Source organism: Pelophylax lessonae (genome assembly GCF_965119305.1).
Source record: "Pelophylax lessonae genome assembly, chromosome: 3".
Taxonomy (NCBI): Eukaryota; Metazoa; Chordata; class Amphibia; order Anura; family Ranidae; genus Pelophylax; species Pelophylax lessonae.
In genome coordinates this window covers 180,268,134-180,283,149 of record NC_138770.1, presented here as the reverse complement: position 1 = coordinate 180,283,149, position 15,016 = coordinate 180,268,134, and the positions used below count along the sequence as shown (strand labels likewise).

The following is a 15,016-nucleotide window of genomic DNA, read 5'->3' as shown; positions in this document are numbered from 1 at the left end:
GGCGGCACAGCATGAGGAGTGCCACACCGGCCGGTCCACTACTGATTCGGGGTGCAGAATGGCGGCGCCCCCTGTTAAGCTGCGCCCTAGGCAGCTGCCTTAGTCGCCTTACTGGTAGCGCCGGCCCTGCGCGGGAAGAAGGTAAGTGCCCGAGCTGCTCTAAAAGAAAAATGACCTCTGTCAGCCCATGCAGCCCACCATACCACAGCCGTTCCCAATTCCGGCCTCCGATCCTCCCCGAGCCACCTTGTGCCTATATCCAGCCGTACCATGTGTGCAGGGGGGAGCTCCTCTGCCGAGTGCCGCAGTGGAAGATTCCAGTGTGCAATCCTCATTCCTGTGTGATCCTCACACATAGCAGAGCTGAGACCAGCCAGGCACACCGGGGGTGGGGGGCACCTCCCTGGAAGGGAGCCTTGAGACATAGCTGCTGTCACTGTACTGGGCTGCGTCGCTCTTCCATGTGACACAAACAAGGGATAAAGGGATGTAACTTTGTGTTGTGTACCCATTATGTGGGCATCTGGGGGGGGAGGGGGGAGGGGGGTGAGCGTGGGTAACCTCTGGCAAGGCTGTTCTAAATGGAACTAGTATGCAGTGCAGCCAATCAGAAAGCCATCTGCTGGGTGCTGGGAGTGTGGGCATAGGAGGTCTGTACCTGGCACCTTACCCCCGGGCTGTGTATGTTTGTATATAAGAAGCTGTGGGCAAAGACTGTGTGGCCTGTATTGCATGGAGTCTGCATGTCTTATGGGCACAGTGTACAGTCCATACATCCATTTGTGCAGCACACACACAATGCACACATGGAGGAGCTGCTTCCAGATGTCCCCTCCTCCTTGCTTATTTTCCCCCTTTCTCCCATCACCAATGCCCTGTGACTTCTTTGAAGCTGTTTGCTCCTCACCCTTACTGCAGGGGAGTTATGGGGGATTTAACTCCAATAATAGATTCCCCCACTGCTTTGACCCCCCTACTGACCCCCCTTACCGATGCCCCATGCCATCTCCCTGCAGTGCTGCTGGCCGGGTTCCCTCCAGCTGGCTTTAGCTACTGCAGGGGAGCTTCAGACCAGGGAATCCAAATCTGTCAAAGAATCCTCTTCACTGCATGGTGCTCCGGCACTTCCTGTACTGGGCTCCCCACTGCAGCACCAATCTGCACCCACCTCCCTGCAGCTGCTGCCCTGCTTCCTCTCCACCCCTATAGCTGTAGCTGCTGCTGGGCGGGAAATCAGTGCAGCTGCCAGGAGATGGACAGCGGGGGACTGGTAAAAATGCCATGTTTACCAGACCCTTCCCGAATAAACACAGTGAGCAATCAGTATAAATGTGGGTACACACTATAATCCATATTGGATGTGTATGGCTGGCATAATATATCATCTGCATATATTGTATGTGTTCAATATAGTCATATTGTGATGTATAGTGACGGTCACAGTATATTCTCTATACAGTGTACATATAAGGTGCAGGCTGGTAGGCATGGTAGGCTGCATTTGGTGGGGACTGGTAAGATGCATTTGGTGGGCACTGGTAGGCTGCATTTGGTGGGCACTGGTAATCTGCATTTGGTGGGCACTTGTAGGCTGCATTTGGTGGGCACTTGTAGGCTGCATTTGGTGGGCACTGGTAGACTGCATTTGGTGGGCACTGGTGAAGCTGCATTTGATGGGCACTGATGAGGCTGCATTTGGTGGGCACTTGTAGGCTGCATTTGGTGGGAACTGGTAGACTGCATTTGGTGGGCACTGGTGAGGCTGCATTTGGTGGGCACTGGTGAGGCTGCATTTGATGGGCACTGGTGAGGCTGCATTTGGTGGGCACTGATGAGGCTGCATCAATGCATTGATCTCTTGTATCATATCCGCAGTCTCTGACCATCTCTTGTATCAAGTCTGCAGTCTCTGACCATCTCCTGTCTGGGGGCTCTGTCTAACAGACTCTCTAACATATACCCTCTCTGTGTCCATTAGAGAGACCCCCCTCCAGTTCCCATTAGAGTACTCTGCTTCTCTTACTGTAATTTGTTTATTGTTAAGAGATCGTGGGAGGGTCCCGGGTTAAGGAAGACTTCTTAGGGGAACATCTCTGTGTTTGAGCCATTGCCATAGAAACATTTGTAAAGGGGAGGGGTTAGTAAGATGACCACGCCCATGTGGGGGCGCCAGAAAAATTTCTGCACCCAGGCGCCTGTGACCCTAGGATCGGCCCTGCTTTTCTGGATCTTCACAGAGCTATTTGTGTCTGGCAATCTCTCCCTCATGAGCACAGGCAACCTCTCCCTACGCTGGCAAAAAGCGGAATGTGAAATGGCCGACAGCTCAGGTCTATTTATAGGGCAGGCGGCATGTCCATGTGCTGAAATGTTTTAATTGGCTGTCCCGTTCCACCTGACGGCTGTGTCATGGGTCAAAGTTCTTCTGAATGAAAAAGAAAATGGCGGCGCGGACATATTCGCAAACATCGGCAAAAGTCTGACTTTTTGCGAATTTGCGAACAAGCAAAATTCGCCGCGAACCGAACCGCCGTGGGAACCGCAAGGCCATCTCTAACTGGGGCCCTGCCTACACAATCACCCACGAGAATAAAAATGATAATTATCGATAAGGCTATATTTACTGGTACAGCAGTGCCAGGCTAATGTCAGCTTCCAAGTTCGGCGGCTGAGTCTGGTGAACACACACACGGATGGGAGTCAGACTTGACTGTCCTGTATGTGCTTGTTCCCGTGGAGGTGGATAGGCATTCCTGCAGTTGTGGGCTCCCCCTCCACAGCCCAAGTGGCCTGACAGCAGCTTAGGGCCGACAAGCACTTGCCATCTGCTAAGTTCGGTGGCGGAATGCACACGGAATTGGGACTAATGCTTGGCTGGGTCGCTCCCCCCCCCCCGGGGCAAGTGGGGCCCCTGGGCAACTGCCCAGCGTTCCCATTCGCTAAGATGGCCCTGCATAGACATTACCAATCGTCAACTCCCGGCCAGCCAGAATACCTTTTATGATAATAAAACGGCTGTCTACATCTTTATACACATGTTGAATTTCCATAGGGAGTGAACTATGTAGCAATATAGCAACACCTTTTGTTTTGGATGATGAACTAGTATAGAAACACTGATTGTAGGATTTATGAAAGTAGGTGGGATGGTTGTCTTTAAGGAAATGGGTTTCTTGCAGTAATAAAACCTTAGTGTTTTGAAAGAAGGCTTTTTTCCTTTTGTTAGGTGAATTAAAACCTTGTACATTGTGTGATAAGATAGTTATCGCCATAATGCAAGTTAAAATTTAAGGCACGTACTGAATTATTGATTGGATACTGTAAATAAAATGAGGAGCATGTGAATGTGATCCATCAACAATTCTGAGAATTTAACCATATACTGTGATAAAATCAAGAAAATGACATATTCCTGTAGTAAGCTTCTACTAAAATACCAAAATTTAGTACTACATATATTATTGAAATATATTGTGTATTTTTTTTATAATGTAAAGAGTAAAACTATAAACGTACAGCGTGCGAACATTTTGCTTTGGATCTAAGGGAAAAATCATCCTCAGACAACAATATAAAGATAACTGGAGATCAAATAGTCTCCAACTCTGCCCGACTACCCAGAGTACTATTGTACAAAGCAAAAAAAAATGAGAAAACATATATCCCTAGGAAGGGAGGAGAGATGAGGATTACTCACTGATTCTCCGCATGATACATGTCTCGGAGTGGTCTGAACCGAGAGGGGGAAAATCATGTCGGCATGTAAATGGGCAGCCTGTGCATACCTGTTGGGAAATTTAAAAACAGACAAACATGAACGATTATGCAAGAACTTCTAATGATATACACCCAGCTCTTAAATAAATCACAGCTGTGACCAAGTTTAAACCTCAGAGCTGAATGAGAGGAGAAATAATAAAAAGAGTAATGTATCAAAATGTCCAGAGTGTGAGGAGAAAATTGATACCACTTTTGAAAAATAGGGTGTAATATTACCAAATAGGCACTAGGTGTCATCAAAGAGTTATCAGAGTGATCCTATTGTGCCACAATTCCTAAAGGAAAAGAGATGAAACCAAAAGTCAATTCTTGCTAATCAGGTTGATGAGGTCCAACTTCATGTCTGAATCTGCGTCTGTCTCTGTGAGGAGTTGGCATATTTCATATAGGGATAGGGTGAGCAGTAGAGGAAGTACGTGGTATAGTTCCAGGGTCTAAGTGGCCTAAATTGGTCAAAATGTCCTGACCCTCAGGGTTGGTTGAGGCAATGCAAGTTGTGCCATTATGGGGGACAATTAATTTAAAGGGGAATCCCCATCAGTAACGGATCCTGGCTGAAGAATGGGCAGATGTAATTTCTTTCATCCTCCTTCTTCTATCCAGAGTAGCTTGGATATACATCTGGATATATTTGGATATGGATCCCATCCAATTTAATGTTCCTTGTGTTGCGAGCTGCTCTTATAGCGGTTGTATCCTCAAAAAAACAAAAACAAAACAAAAAAACAAACAAATCCTTCAGGACAAAGGCATAATGAGCTAGTATGCATCGCATACTAGCTCATTATGAAATACTTACCTTAGACCGAAGCCCCGACACAGTCATCTGGACACCGCTGAGGCAGCTGACATCTTCCCTCTGCGTCTCTTCCGGGTTCGTCGGGTCCGGCGCTGTAAGTGGCCGGAGCCACGATAACATTACTCCCGCGCATGCGTGCGGGATTTCACAAAAACCTCTGAAGGTCCCCCGGATGATGATGAAGATGAGGATGACAGGGGGTAGGTTGTTAGCAATATTGCACTGGGGTGCCAGGTGTGATAAGGATGAGGATGACAGGGGTGGGGTGTTGGCAAGGATTTAGTGGGGTGCCAGGTGTGATGAACATGAGGATGACAGGGGGTAGGTTGTTAACAAGGTTGAAGTGGGGTGCCAGGTGTAATGAATATGAGGATGAGGACGACAATGGGTGGGGTGTTAGCAAGGTTGCAGTGGGGTGCCAGGTGTAACGAGGATGACAGGGGGTGGGGTGTTAGCAAGGTTGCAGTGGGGTGCCAGGTGTGATGAACATGAGGATGAGGGTGACAGGGGGTGGGGTGTTAGCAAGGTATCAGTGGGGTGCCAGGCGTGATACAGATGAGGATTAGGATGATAGGGGGTGGGGTGTTAGCAAGGTTTCAGTGGGTTGCAAAGTATGATGAACATGAAGATGACAGGGAGTGGGGTGTTAGCAAGGTATCAGTGGGGTGCCAGGTGTGATGAGAATGACAGAGGGAGGGGTGTTGGCAAGGTTGCAGTGGGTTGCCAGGTGTGATGAAGAGGAAGATGACAGGGGGTGGGGTGTTAGCAAGGTATCAGTAGGTTGCCAGGTGTAATGAGGATGACAGGGGGGTCGTGTGTTAGAAAGGTTGCAGTGGGTTACCAGTTGTGATGAAGATGAAGATCAGAATGACAGGGGGTGCCAGGTGGGATGAGGATGATAGGGGGTGGGGTGTTAGCAAGGTTGCAGTGTGGTGCCAGGTGTGATGAGGATGACAGGAGGTGGGGTGTTAGCAAGGTTGCAGTGGAGTGCCAGGTGTGATGAAGATGAGGATGACAGGGGGTGGGGTGTTAGCAAGGTTACAGCGGGGTGCCAAATGTGATGAGGATGACAGCGGGTGGGGTGTTAGCAAGGTTGCAGTGGGTTGCCAGGTGCGATGAAGATGAGGATAACAGGGGGTGAGGTGTTAGCGAGGTATCAGTGCGGTGCCAGATGTGATGAGGATGACAGGGGGTGGGGTATTAGCAAGGTATTAGTGGGTTGTCAGGTGTGATGAGGATGACCGGGGTGGGGTGTTAGCAAGGTATCAGTGGGTTGCCAGGTGTGAGGAGGATGACAGGGGGTAGTGTATTAGAAAGGTTGCAGTGGGTTACCAGGTGTGATGGAGATGAGGATCAGAATGACAGGGGGTGGGGTGATAGCAAGGTTGCAGTGGAATGCCAGGTAGGATGAGGATGACAGTGGGCGGGGTGTTAGCAAGGTTGTAGTGGGGTGCCAGGTGTGATAAAAATGAGGAGGATGACAGGGGGGTGGGGTGTTAGCAAGGTATCAGCGAGTTGCCAGGTGTGATGATGATGATGGGGGTAGTGTGTTAGAAAGGTTGCAGTGGGTTAACAGGTGTGATGAAGATGAGGATCAGAATGATAGGGGTGGGTTGTTAGCGAGGTTGCAGTGGGGTGCCAGGTGGGATGAGGATGACAGTGGGTCGGGTGTTAGCAAGGTTGCAGTGGGGTGCCGGGTGGGATGAGGATGACAGTGGGTGGGGTGTAAGGAAGGTTGCAGTGGGGTGCCAGGTGTGATGAGGATGACAGGGGGTGGGGTGTTAGGAAGGTTGCAGTGGGGTGCCAGGTGTGATAAAAATGAGGTAGAGGATAACAGTGGGTGGGGTGTTAGTAAGGTATCAGTGGGGTGCCAGGTGTGATGAAGATGAGGATGACAGGGGGTGGTGTGTTAGCAAGGTTGCAGTGGGGTGCCAGGTGTGATGAGAATGACAGGGGGTGGGCTGTTAACAAGGTTGCAATGGGAGGCCAGGTGCGATGAACATGAGGATGACAAGGGGAGGGGTGTTAGCAAGGTATCAGTGGGGTATCAGGTGTGATGAGGATGAGGATGACAGGGGGTGGGGTGTTAGCAAGGTTACAGTGGGGTGCCAGGTGTAATGAACATCAGGATTAGGATGACAGTGGGTGGAGTGTTATCAAGGTTGCAGTGGGGTGCCAGGTGTAATGAGGATGACAGGGGGTGAGGTGTTTGCAAGGTTGCAGTGGGGTTCCAGGTGTAATGAGGATGAAAGGGGGTGAGGTGTTTGAAAGGTTGCAGTGGAGTGCCAGGTGTGATGAGGAGTACAGGGGGTGGGGTGTTAGCAAGGTTGCAGTGGGGTGCCAGGTGTGATGAACATGAGAATGAGGGTGACAGGGGGTGGGGTGTTAGCAAGGTATCAGTGGGGTGCCAGGTGTGATACACATGAGAATTTAGATGATAGGGGGTGGGGTGTTAGCAAGGTTGCAGTGGGTTGCCAAGTATGATGAACATGAAGATGACAGGGAGTGGGGTGTTAGCAAGGTATCAGTGGGGTGCAAGGTGTGATGAGGATGACAGGGGGAGGGGTGTTGGCAAGGTTGCAGTGGGTTGCCAGGTGTGATGAAGAGGAAGATGACAGGGGGTGGGGTGTTAGCAAGGTATCAGTAGGTTGCCAGGTGTAATGAGGATGACAGGGGGGTTGTGTGTTAGAAAGGTTGCAGTGGGTTACCAGTTGTGATGAAGATGAGGATCAGAATGACAGGAGGTGCCAGGTGGGATGAGGATGACAGGGGGTGGGGTGTTAGCAAGGTTGCAGTGGGGTGCCAGGTGTGATGAGGATGACAGGAGGTGGGGTGTTAGCAAGGTTGCAGTGGAGTGCCAGGTGTGATGAAGATGAGGGTGACAGTGGGTGGGGTGTTAGCAAGGATACAGCGGGGTGCCAAATGTGATGAGGATGACAGCGGGTGGGGTGTTAGCAAGGTTGCAGTGGTTTGCCAGGTGCGATGAAGATGAGGATGACAGGGGGTGAGGTGTTAGTGAGGTATCAGTGCGGTGCCAGATGTAATGAGGATAACAGGGGGTATGGTGCTAGCAAGGTATCAGTGGGTTGCCAGGTGTAATGATGAGGATGAAAGGGGTGGGGTGTTAGCAAGGTATCAGAGGGTTGCCTCCACCTGAATGCTTCCTCTGTGTTTTGACATTTCTTATTTAGGTAAGGGGTGCGGCCACCTTGCTACGTCACCCGTTGGCCCTTCTAACAACACAGACTGGTGCAAGCTGGCCCTTTGACGTCAGAAGGGGCAGTGCCACCAGGTGACGTAGCTAGGTGGCCCGCCCCTTTCCCTATAGAAGAGATATCAAAGCGCAGAGGAGGCATTCAACGGGAGGCTGTCCCAGGAGGCAGGAGCATTTTTTATCTTTTTTGATTTTTTTGGGTCGGCAGGCAGCGTGATTGACAATGGATTTACATCAAGGGAAACTTTTTTTTTTTTTTCTTTAGTAAAGGAATTATCAAAAACTCGTCTCTTGTTTTTATAAATTTTTGACACTATTTTGGTGAAAGGCTAGGGGTACAATGTACCCGATACTCATTCACATAGGGGGAGGCCGGGATCTGGGACCCCTTGTTAAAGGGGCTTCCAGATTCCGATAAGCCCCCTGCCCACAGATCTCCACAACCACCGGCCACGGTTGTGGGGATGAGGCCCTTGTCCCCATCAACATGGGGACACGGTGCTTTGGTGTGGGGGCAGAGCCCCTCCCCCCATGTTGAGGACATGTGGTCCCCCTTCCTGACCTGCCAGGCTGCATGCCCAGATAAGGGACTGGTAAGGTTTTTGGGCGGGGAGATCCCACATCGTTTTTTTCTTTATTTATTAAGCAGCATTTTTTTCTATTATTCAGCTGTCAGTGGGGAAACCTATTGACAGCTGATGACTCATCATTTGTCAAGGATGCCGCATCTGGCTTCCCTGCCCCGCTTCTTAACATCCAGCTTACACTACTTCCACACTGCTCTGCAAAAATGCAGTAAAAAACAGATATGCATTTTGGCCCACGTTTCTGGTTGCCTGACATCAGCATGCACCTGTGAAACACATGACCCAAAAACTGCACCAAAACCGTTGCTGCATTTTTTATGTATTTTCAATAGGGAGGTGTGTTCTTGGTGCGGTTTTAAACACACACCAAACATGCACAAAACATGCAGCAAGCATGAATTTTAAAATGCAACAAACTTAACTAACCCGTGTGAGCAGTTCCATTAAAGGGGTGTATTTTTCGTGCATTTTTCTTCCACTTTTTTAACTGAAAATTATTCAGTGTGAAAGGGCCCCTAAAGTGTATTTGCACTTTACAGTAAAATTTGAGAAAACCTCATTATATATTTGTTGTGTGTTCCCATTCACAAAGCATACAAAAAAAAAAAAAATAAATAAAAACAATTAAAATATCATTTTTTTTTCACCTTTTATATGTTTCTCAGGTGAAGGCCTCAGGAATGAATTTGAGGATTTTTCGGACAATGTCTAATTGAGTCAGGACTTGAGGTTCTCAATGGTACATAAGTGCTTTGATCAAACCACTCATGGTCCTCTGACACCTCCAACAGCTTTCTAACTGAAAGTTTTGTACCTTATGCCTCGTACACACGTGCAGATCGTCGGCCGAACGATCGGCCGTCTTTTGTCCCCGGGCTGTCGTGTCTGTTGAAAAGTGCAAAAGACTGCACAAGAATTTTGTCCGCCGACTACAGCCGACTGCAGAAGTGATGTCATGTGATGGTTAACTTTCCCTGTGTTTTTTTCTTTTCTGAGCATGCCCAGTCTTGCAAATCTGCTGTCTGTCGGCCGAATTCTGTATTGACTGGCGAACAATCGGCCGCTCTGGTTTCGGCATACAAAAATTTTAATGCTTGCACGACAGATCCTTTTCGGCCGAAAGTGCGCTGTCGGCTGTCGGAAGCATCATACTAACAAGCCGAAAATCGGCCGATCGATCGTCGGCCGAATCTTTTCGGCCGACAATCTGCACGCGTGTACGAGGCATTAGTTCAGGAAGAGCCGCCAGCAGCCTGAAGCTGCAACCGCCATCCACTGATGCAATGCTTAGCTTTGCTTATTTTTTTTGCAAAGGCAGGCCTTTAACAGAGATCTAAGGTCATAAAATACACTTTCTCTTTAACATCAGCATTGTAATAGCAATGCAAACAAAAGTTTTATTTGACAATTCAATTAAAGCTTACGTAAAAAAAAAGGAGGGGCCCTCAATTCCTTCTATCTCTTCATGTAATCCCAAACAGACTCGATGATGTTGAGTTTAGGACTCTGATCTCAGGCAAATAATCCTCAAACAATTATATGCTGTTCTTTCTCTTCTCCATGATCCGTGTGGCACACAGAGACACACAACAGAAAGGTTGAGTCAATTTCTCATCATTTTAATTGGTTGCCGGTGTGATTTCTATATTGTCAGCACCTGTTAATTGATACAGGTGAGTTTATTTACAAATTACAGGAGCCTCACAAACTTGCAATGGAATTATTTTTTACAACTTTGAGAAGGTGCCAATCATTTTGTTCAGGCAATTTTTGGAGTTTTGTGTGGGATGTGTCAGATTTGGCTTTTTGTTTCTCCACTTTTTTTAGTGTCAGTTCACACTATTCTGACCCGAAGTCGCCCCGACTTCGGGCGACTAATGAAGTCGCCGGTGCGGCGCGACTTTGGCACGGCTTGCAACGACTTCACATAATGGAAGTCAATGCAAGTCGCTCCAACTTTGCAAAAAAAAGGTGCAGGAACCTTTTTCTAAGTCGGAGCGACTTGAGTCGCTCTTATTAGAACGGTTCCATTGCACAGCATGGACCGCTACTTGTCGCCTGACAAGTCGCAACAGTGTGAACCGGCACTTACTGTCATACCAATACAAACAATAGAAATAAACACCAGAATGCCTAAACATTTGCAGTTGCAGCAATTTTCTGGGCGAAGTTGTGCATTTTCTGACAGAAATGCAGGGGTGCCAATATTTTTGGCCATGACTGTGTATGTATATATATATATATATATATATATATATATATATATATATATATACACACACACACAGTATATTCATGTGCCTGCAACATTCCCTTTCTTTATGCTTTGGACCATTTTATACACCCTGTGCACCTAGAGCAACTATCTTGTGCCCACTTCTTCCTACCCTTAAGACTTGTTAGTTTTAGAGAAGGTTGCTTTGCAAGGTAAGTATAGTTGAAGGGTTTAGTTCCACTTTAACACAACCAGAAGCCAAAACCACACAATGTACTGGGTTCTGGGGAAGAATTAGCTGAAAAAGTTGATTTTCACCAGCAGCTTTCAATCATACTCTGCCAACAGTTCAGTTCTCGGTGTACACATCCAGTGTTCGAACTGTAGGTACAATATTCTACCTATTCTACCAACAGTGATACGCTGTAGAGGAGGCGTGAGAACAGGAACTAGCTGGGTTGCCCGGTCAGGAAAAATGACAATCTTTTTATTAGATCCATAAATGCAATTCTTACGAAAAGAAATATGATGTATGAACTGCTGTGTGCTGTACTGGGCAGCCCTGTGATGGCTATATAGAAATCCAGCCATGCTTATGGAACAAACAAGGTATGTACTAAATATTTTTGATTTTTCTTATTCTTTCTATTTTTATTTTGGAACAGTTGAAGAAGTATCATGAAGAGTATGAAAAACAATCATCCCTTTTGGAGGAGGCTACTTCAGACTGTGTAATAGAACTGTACAGTATTGCTGAGGATGTGGACAAGTTCCATAGGAATGCAGTCATCGCCAATGTTGTAGGAAGTGCGGTTGGGATTGCCGGTGGTATCACCACTCTGGTAGGCGTAGCTCTGGCTCCACTGACACTTGGCGCATCTCTGTTTGCTAGCACTCTTGGAATCGTTGCTGCTACAGCTGGAGGAATCACTGGAGTGTCTGCTTCTGTAGCTGATTCTATTAATACCAAAAAGAAATGTGAGACAGTAATTGAGAAGGTAAATTAAATTGACAACATGATAAGTGCAGTACAAAAAATTGCTACAAATATCAGTGACACAATTGAAGTGATCAAGACTGTACCTTTAGCAGAACAAGCCACTGATATAGTCAGAATGGGGGGTAGAGGAGTGTTTGCTGTGGTGGAAGCAGGCAGATTGGTTCATCTGGGGAAGATATCAGCAGCTGCAGCTCATGGGGCTAAGATAGCAACACAGGGAGCTCGAACAATTCGTGCCATTTCTGGAGTATTTGCAGCATTGTTTGTATTCATTGATGCTGCTTATGTTATAAAAGGAACAGCAGAGCTTCAAGAAGGTGCCAAAACCGAGACAGCAGAACAGATAAGGGAGATTGCTTTTAGCTTGCTGGGAACAAGACATGACATGCGAGAAAATAATAAAAACCTGCTTGATGAAATTATGGGGCTTATCTCAGAAGTTAGTGATGAGTAGAATGCATACCCATATACAGCAGGTAAAATAAGTATTGAACACGTCACCATTTTTCTAGGTAAATATATTACCAACCCATGCAATCCATACATACAAAGAAACCAAAACAAATACGTTCAGAAATTAAGTTATGCGTAATAAAATAGAATGACACGGGTAGAAAGTCTTGAACACACGAAGAAAGGGAGGTGCATGGAAAGCCAAAACCCCTGAAATCTATCAGTAATTAGAAAGCAATCCTGCCCCTTGTCAGTGCAAATTATTATCAGCTGGTTCAGTCTCAACTGATCGCCTATAAAAAGGTGTCTCATTCCAGTGAGCACTATTAGGCCATAATCCGGAAGTGGAAGGAACATCATTTCATCATAAAATGGCCACGACCAGGTGCTCCTCACAAGATTTCTGACAGAGGAGTGAAAAGAATTATCAGAAGAATTGTCCAACAGCCAAGGCTCACTTGTGGAGAGCTTCAGAAAGACCTGGAATTAGCAGGTACAATTGTTTCAAAGAAAACAATAAGTAATGCACTCAATGGCCATGGCCTGTATGCACGCCCACCACGCAGGGCTCCATTGCTGAGGAAAAAGCATGTTGAAGCTTGTTTAACCGCTTGCCGCCCGCCCACCGTCATATGACGGCGGAGCGGAGCGACCATTATCCTGGGCCGCCGTCATATGAAGGCGGCACTTTAAGCAGGGCAGGCGCGCGATCGCGTGCGTGCCGCCCTGCACTGCCGGTGTCGGGGTGTCCCCGGGACACCCCCCGTCACCGGCAGGGGGGAAACAGCCAATGGGCGTGGCTATTTCCCACGTGATTGGCTGTGTTCCAATGACACAGCCGATCACAATGGAGGCGCCCACAAGATGACCGCGCATGCGCGATCGGGAGCGCGCAGCGCGGTCATGTCGGTGGCACTGTGTTCCGTAGGAACACAGCTGTCACCGGCAGTAGTAAACAGTCACTGACAGTGACTGTTTACTATGTGATCGGCTGTGAATCCATTCACAGCCGATCACAAAATGTAAACAAAGAGCAGTAACTCAGTGTTACTAGCTCTTCTCTCCTCATACAGCTTCCAGTGTGAGGAGAGCAGAGCTAGAAACAATGAGTTACTGCTCTGTGTACCTGTCACAATGTAAAAGCACAAAAATAAAGGTCCCCACACAGTCCTCAGCCCCCCCCCCCCCCAATGTCACCTGTCACCCAACAGTCACCTCATCAGTGCCCAGAAATTGACACCCATAACGTTCACATGTGAGCGTAGCGATCGCGGGCAGAATCACCGCGATTCTGCCCACGATCCGGAAATCATTGCAAATTGCGGGATGCCTGTGCGTTGCCCGTGATTTGCAATAGCACCCCAAATGCTGTGCGATGTTGCCGCCATTTCCGCCTGCCGAATCGCGGTAACATCGCGCAAACATCGCATGACGCCCAAAAAAGGTACAAGAGCTTCTTTGGGGCGTCATGCGTTGTTTGCGCGATGTTACCTTGATTCGGCAGGTGGAAATCGCAGCAACATCGCACAGCGTTTGGGGTGCTATTGCAAATCACGGGCAACGCACAGGCGTCCCGCGATTTGCAATGATTTCTGGATCGCGGGCAGAATCGCAGTGATTCTGCCCGCGATTGCTACGCTCACATGTGGACATAGCCTAAAGTTCACCGGTCACCAGAGACTGCCATCAGTACCACCGTGCACCATCGCCCGTCACCTGTCACCCATTAGTGACCATCACCTGTCACCCCATCAGTCATCGTCATCTGTCACCCTATCAATCATCGTCACTTGTCACCCCATCAGTGATCGTCACTTGTCACCCCATCAATCATCGTCACTTGTCACCCCGTCAGTGATTGTCATCTGTCACCCCATCAATCATCGTCACTTGTCACCTCATCAATCATCCTCATCTGTCACCTCATCAATCATCGTCACCTGCCACCCCATCAGTCATTGTCACCTGTCACCCCATCAGTCATCGTCACCTGTCACCCTATCAGTCATCGTCACCTGTCACCCTATCAGTCATCATCACCTGTCACCCCATCAGTCATCGTCACCTGTCACCCCATCAGTCATCGTCACCTGTTTGCCATATACATGCAACCACTTACCGACCGCCTAATGACTATATGCGTCGGCCAAAAAGCTAAATACTGGGGTTATGGCAGCAGATAGCTGCCATAACCCTGGTATTTTTTTAAACCACGGGCAGTCGGCTTTCAGATAAGGGTGGTCCCAGTGGCGGATTCGCCACGAAATTACCCTTACAGTGCAGGGGAAGAGGTGCCCCCCCCCTCCAGCCGCGTCCCAGACGTTTTCCCAGCTTACCGGACCCGCCGGCAGCGGGGAAAACTATCCGGTCCCGGATCCTCAGAGACAGGAAGTCGAGTGAGGGCAAGATGGTCCTCACTCGACTCTATGGTCTTGGAGGACCGGAGCTACGTCAAAAGTCGTTGCCTAGCAACCGGTTTAAAGGGCCATTTTTTTTTTTTCTTTCCTTTTTCAACAATTTTTTTTTTCTCTTTTTTAGTGTAGTTGTGAGGTGTGAGGTCTTTTTGACCCCAGATCTCACAATAAAGAGGACCTGTCATGCCTATTTCTATTACAAGGGATGTTTACATTCCTTGTAATAGGAATAAAAATGATCAAAACATTTTTTTTTAAAACTGTGTAAAAATAAAAAAATAATAAATAAAATAAATAGGAAAAAAAAAAAAATTAAAGCGCCCTGTCCCCGTTAGCTCACGCGGAGAAGCAAACGCATACGCATACGCAAGTCCCGCCCACATATGTAAACTGTGTTCAAACCATACATGTGAGGTATCTCCGCGATCATTAGAGCGAGAGCAATAATTTGAGCCCTAGATCTCCTCTGTAACTCTAAGCTGGTAACCTGCAGAAATTTTTAAAATGTTGCCTATGGGGATTTTTAAGTACCAATGTTTGGTGCCATTCTGTGA

General features: G+C 47.8%; 1 protein-coding gene across 1 annotated transcript in view; it reads left to right on the top strand.

Moving 5' to 3' along the window:
• The window catches only part of LOC309548977 (apolipoprotein L6-like), a 125,631-nt gene extending 113,536 nt beyond the window's left edge, over nt 1-12,095 (top strand). Inside the window, 2 exon segments of the mRNA XM_082248912.1 lie at nt 11,261-11,599; nt 11,603-12,095. Of these exon segments, the coding sequence (XP_082105038.1) occupies nt 11,261-11,599; nt 11,603-12,049 (786 nt within the window). The 3' untranslated portion in view covers nt 12,050-12,095.
• Nucleotides 12,096-15,016: the final 2,921 nt, after the last annotated feature.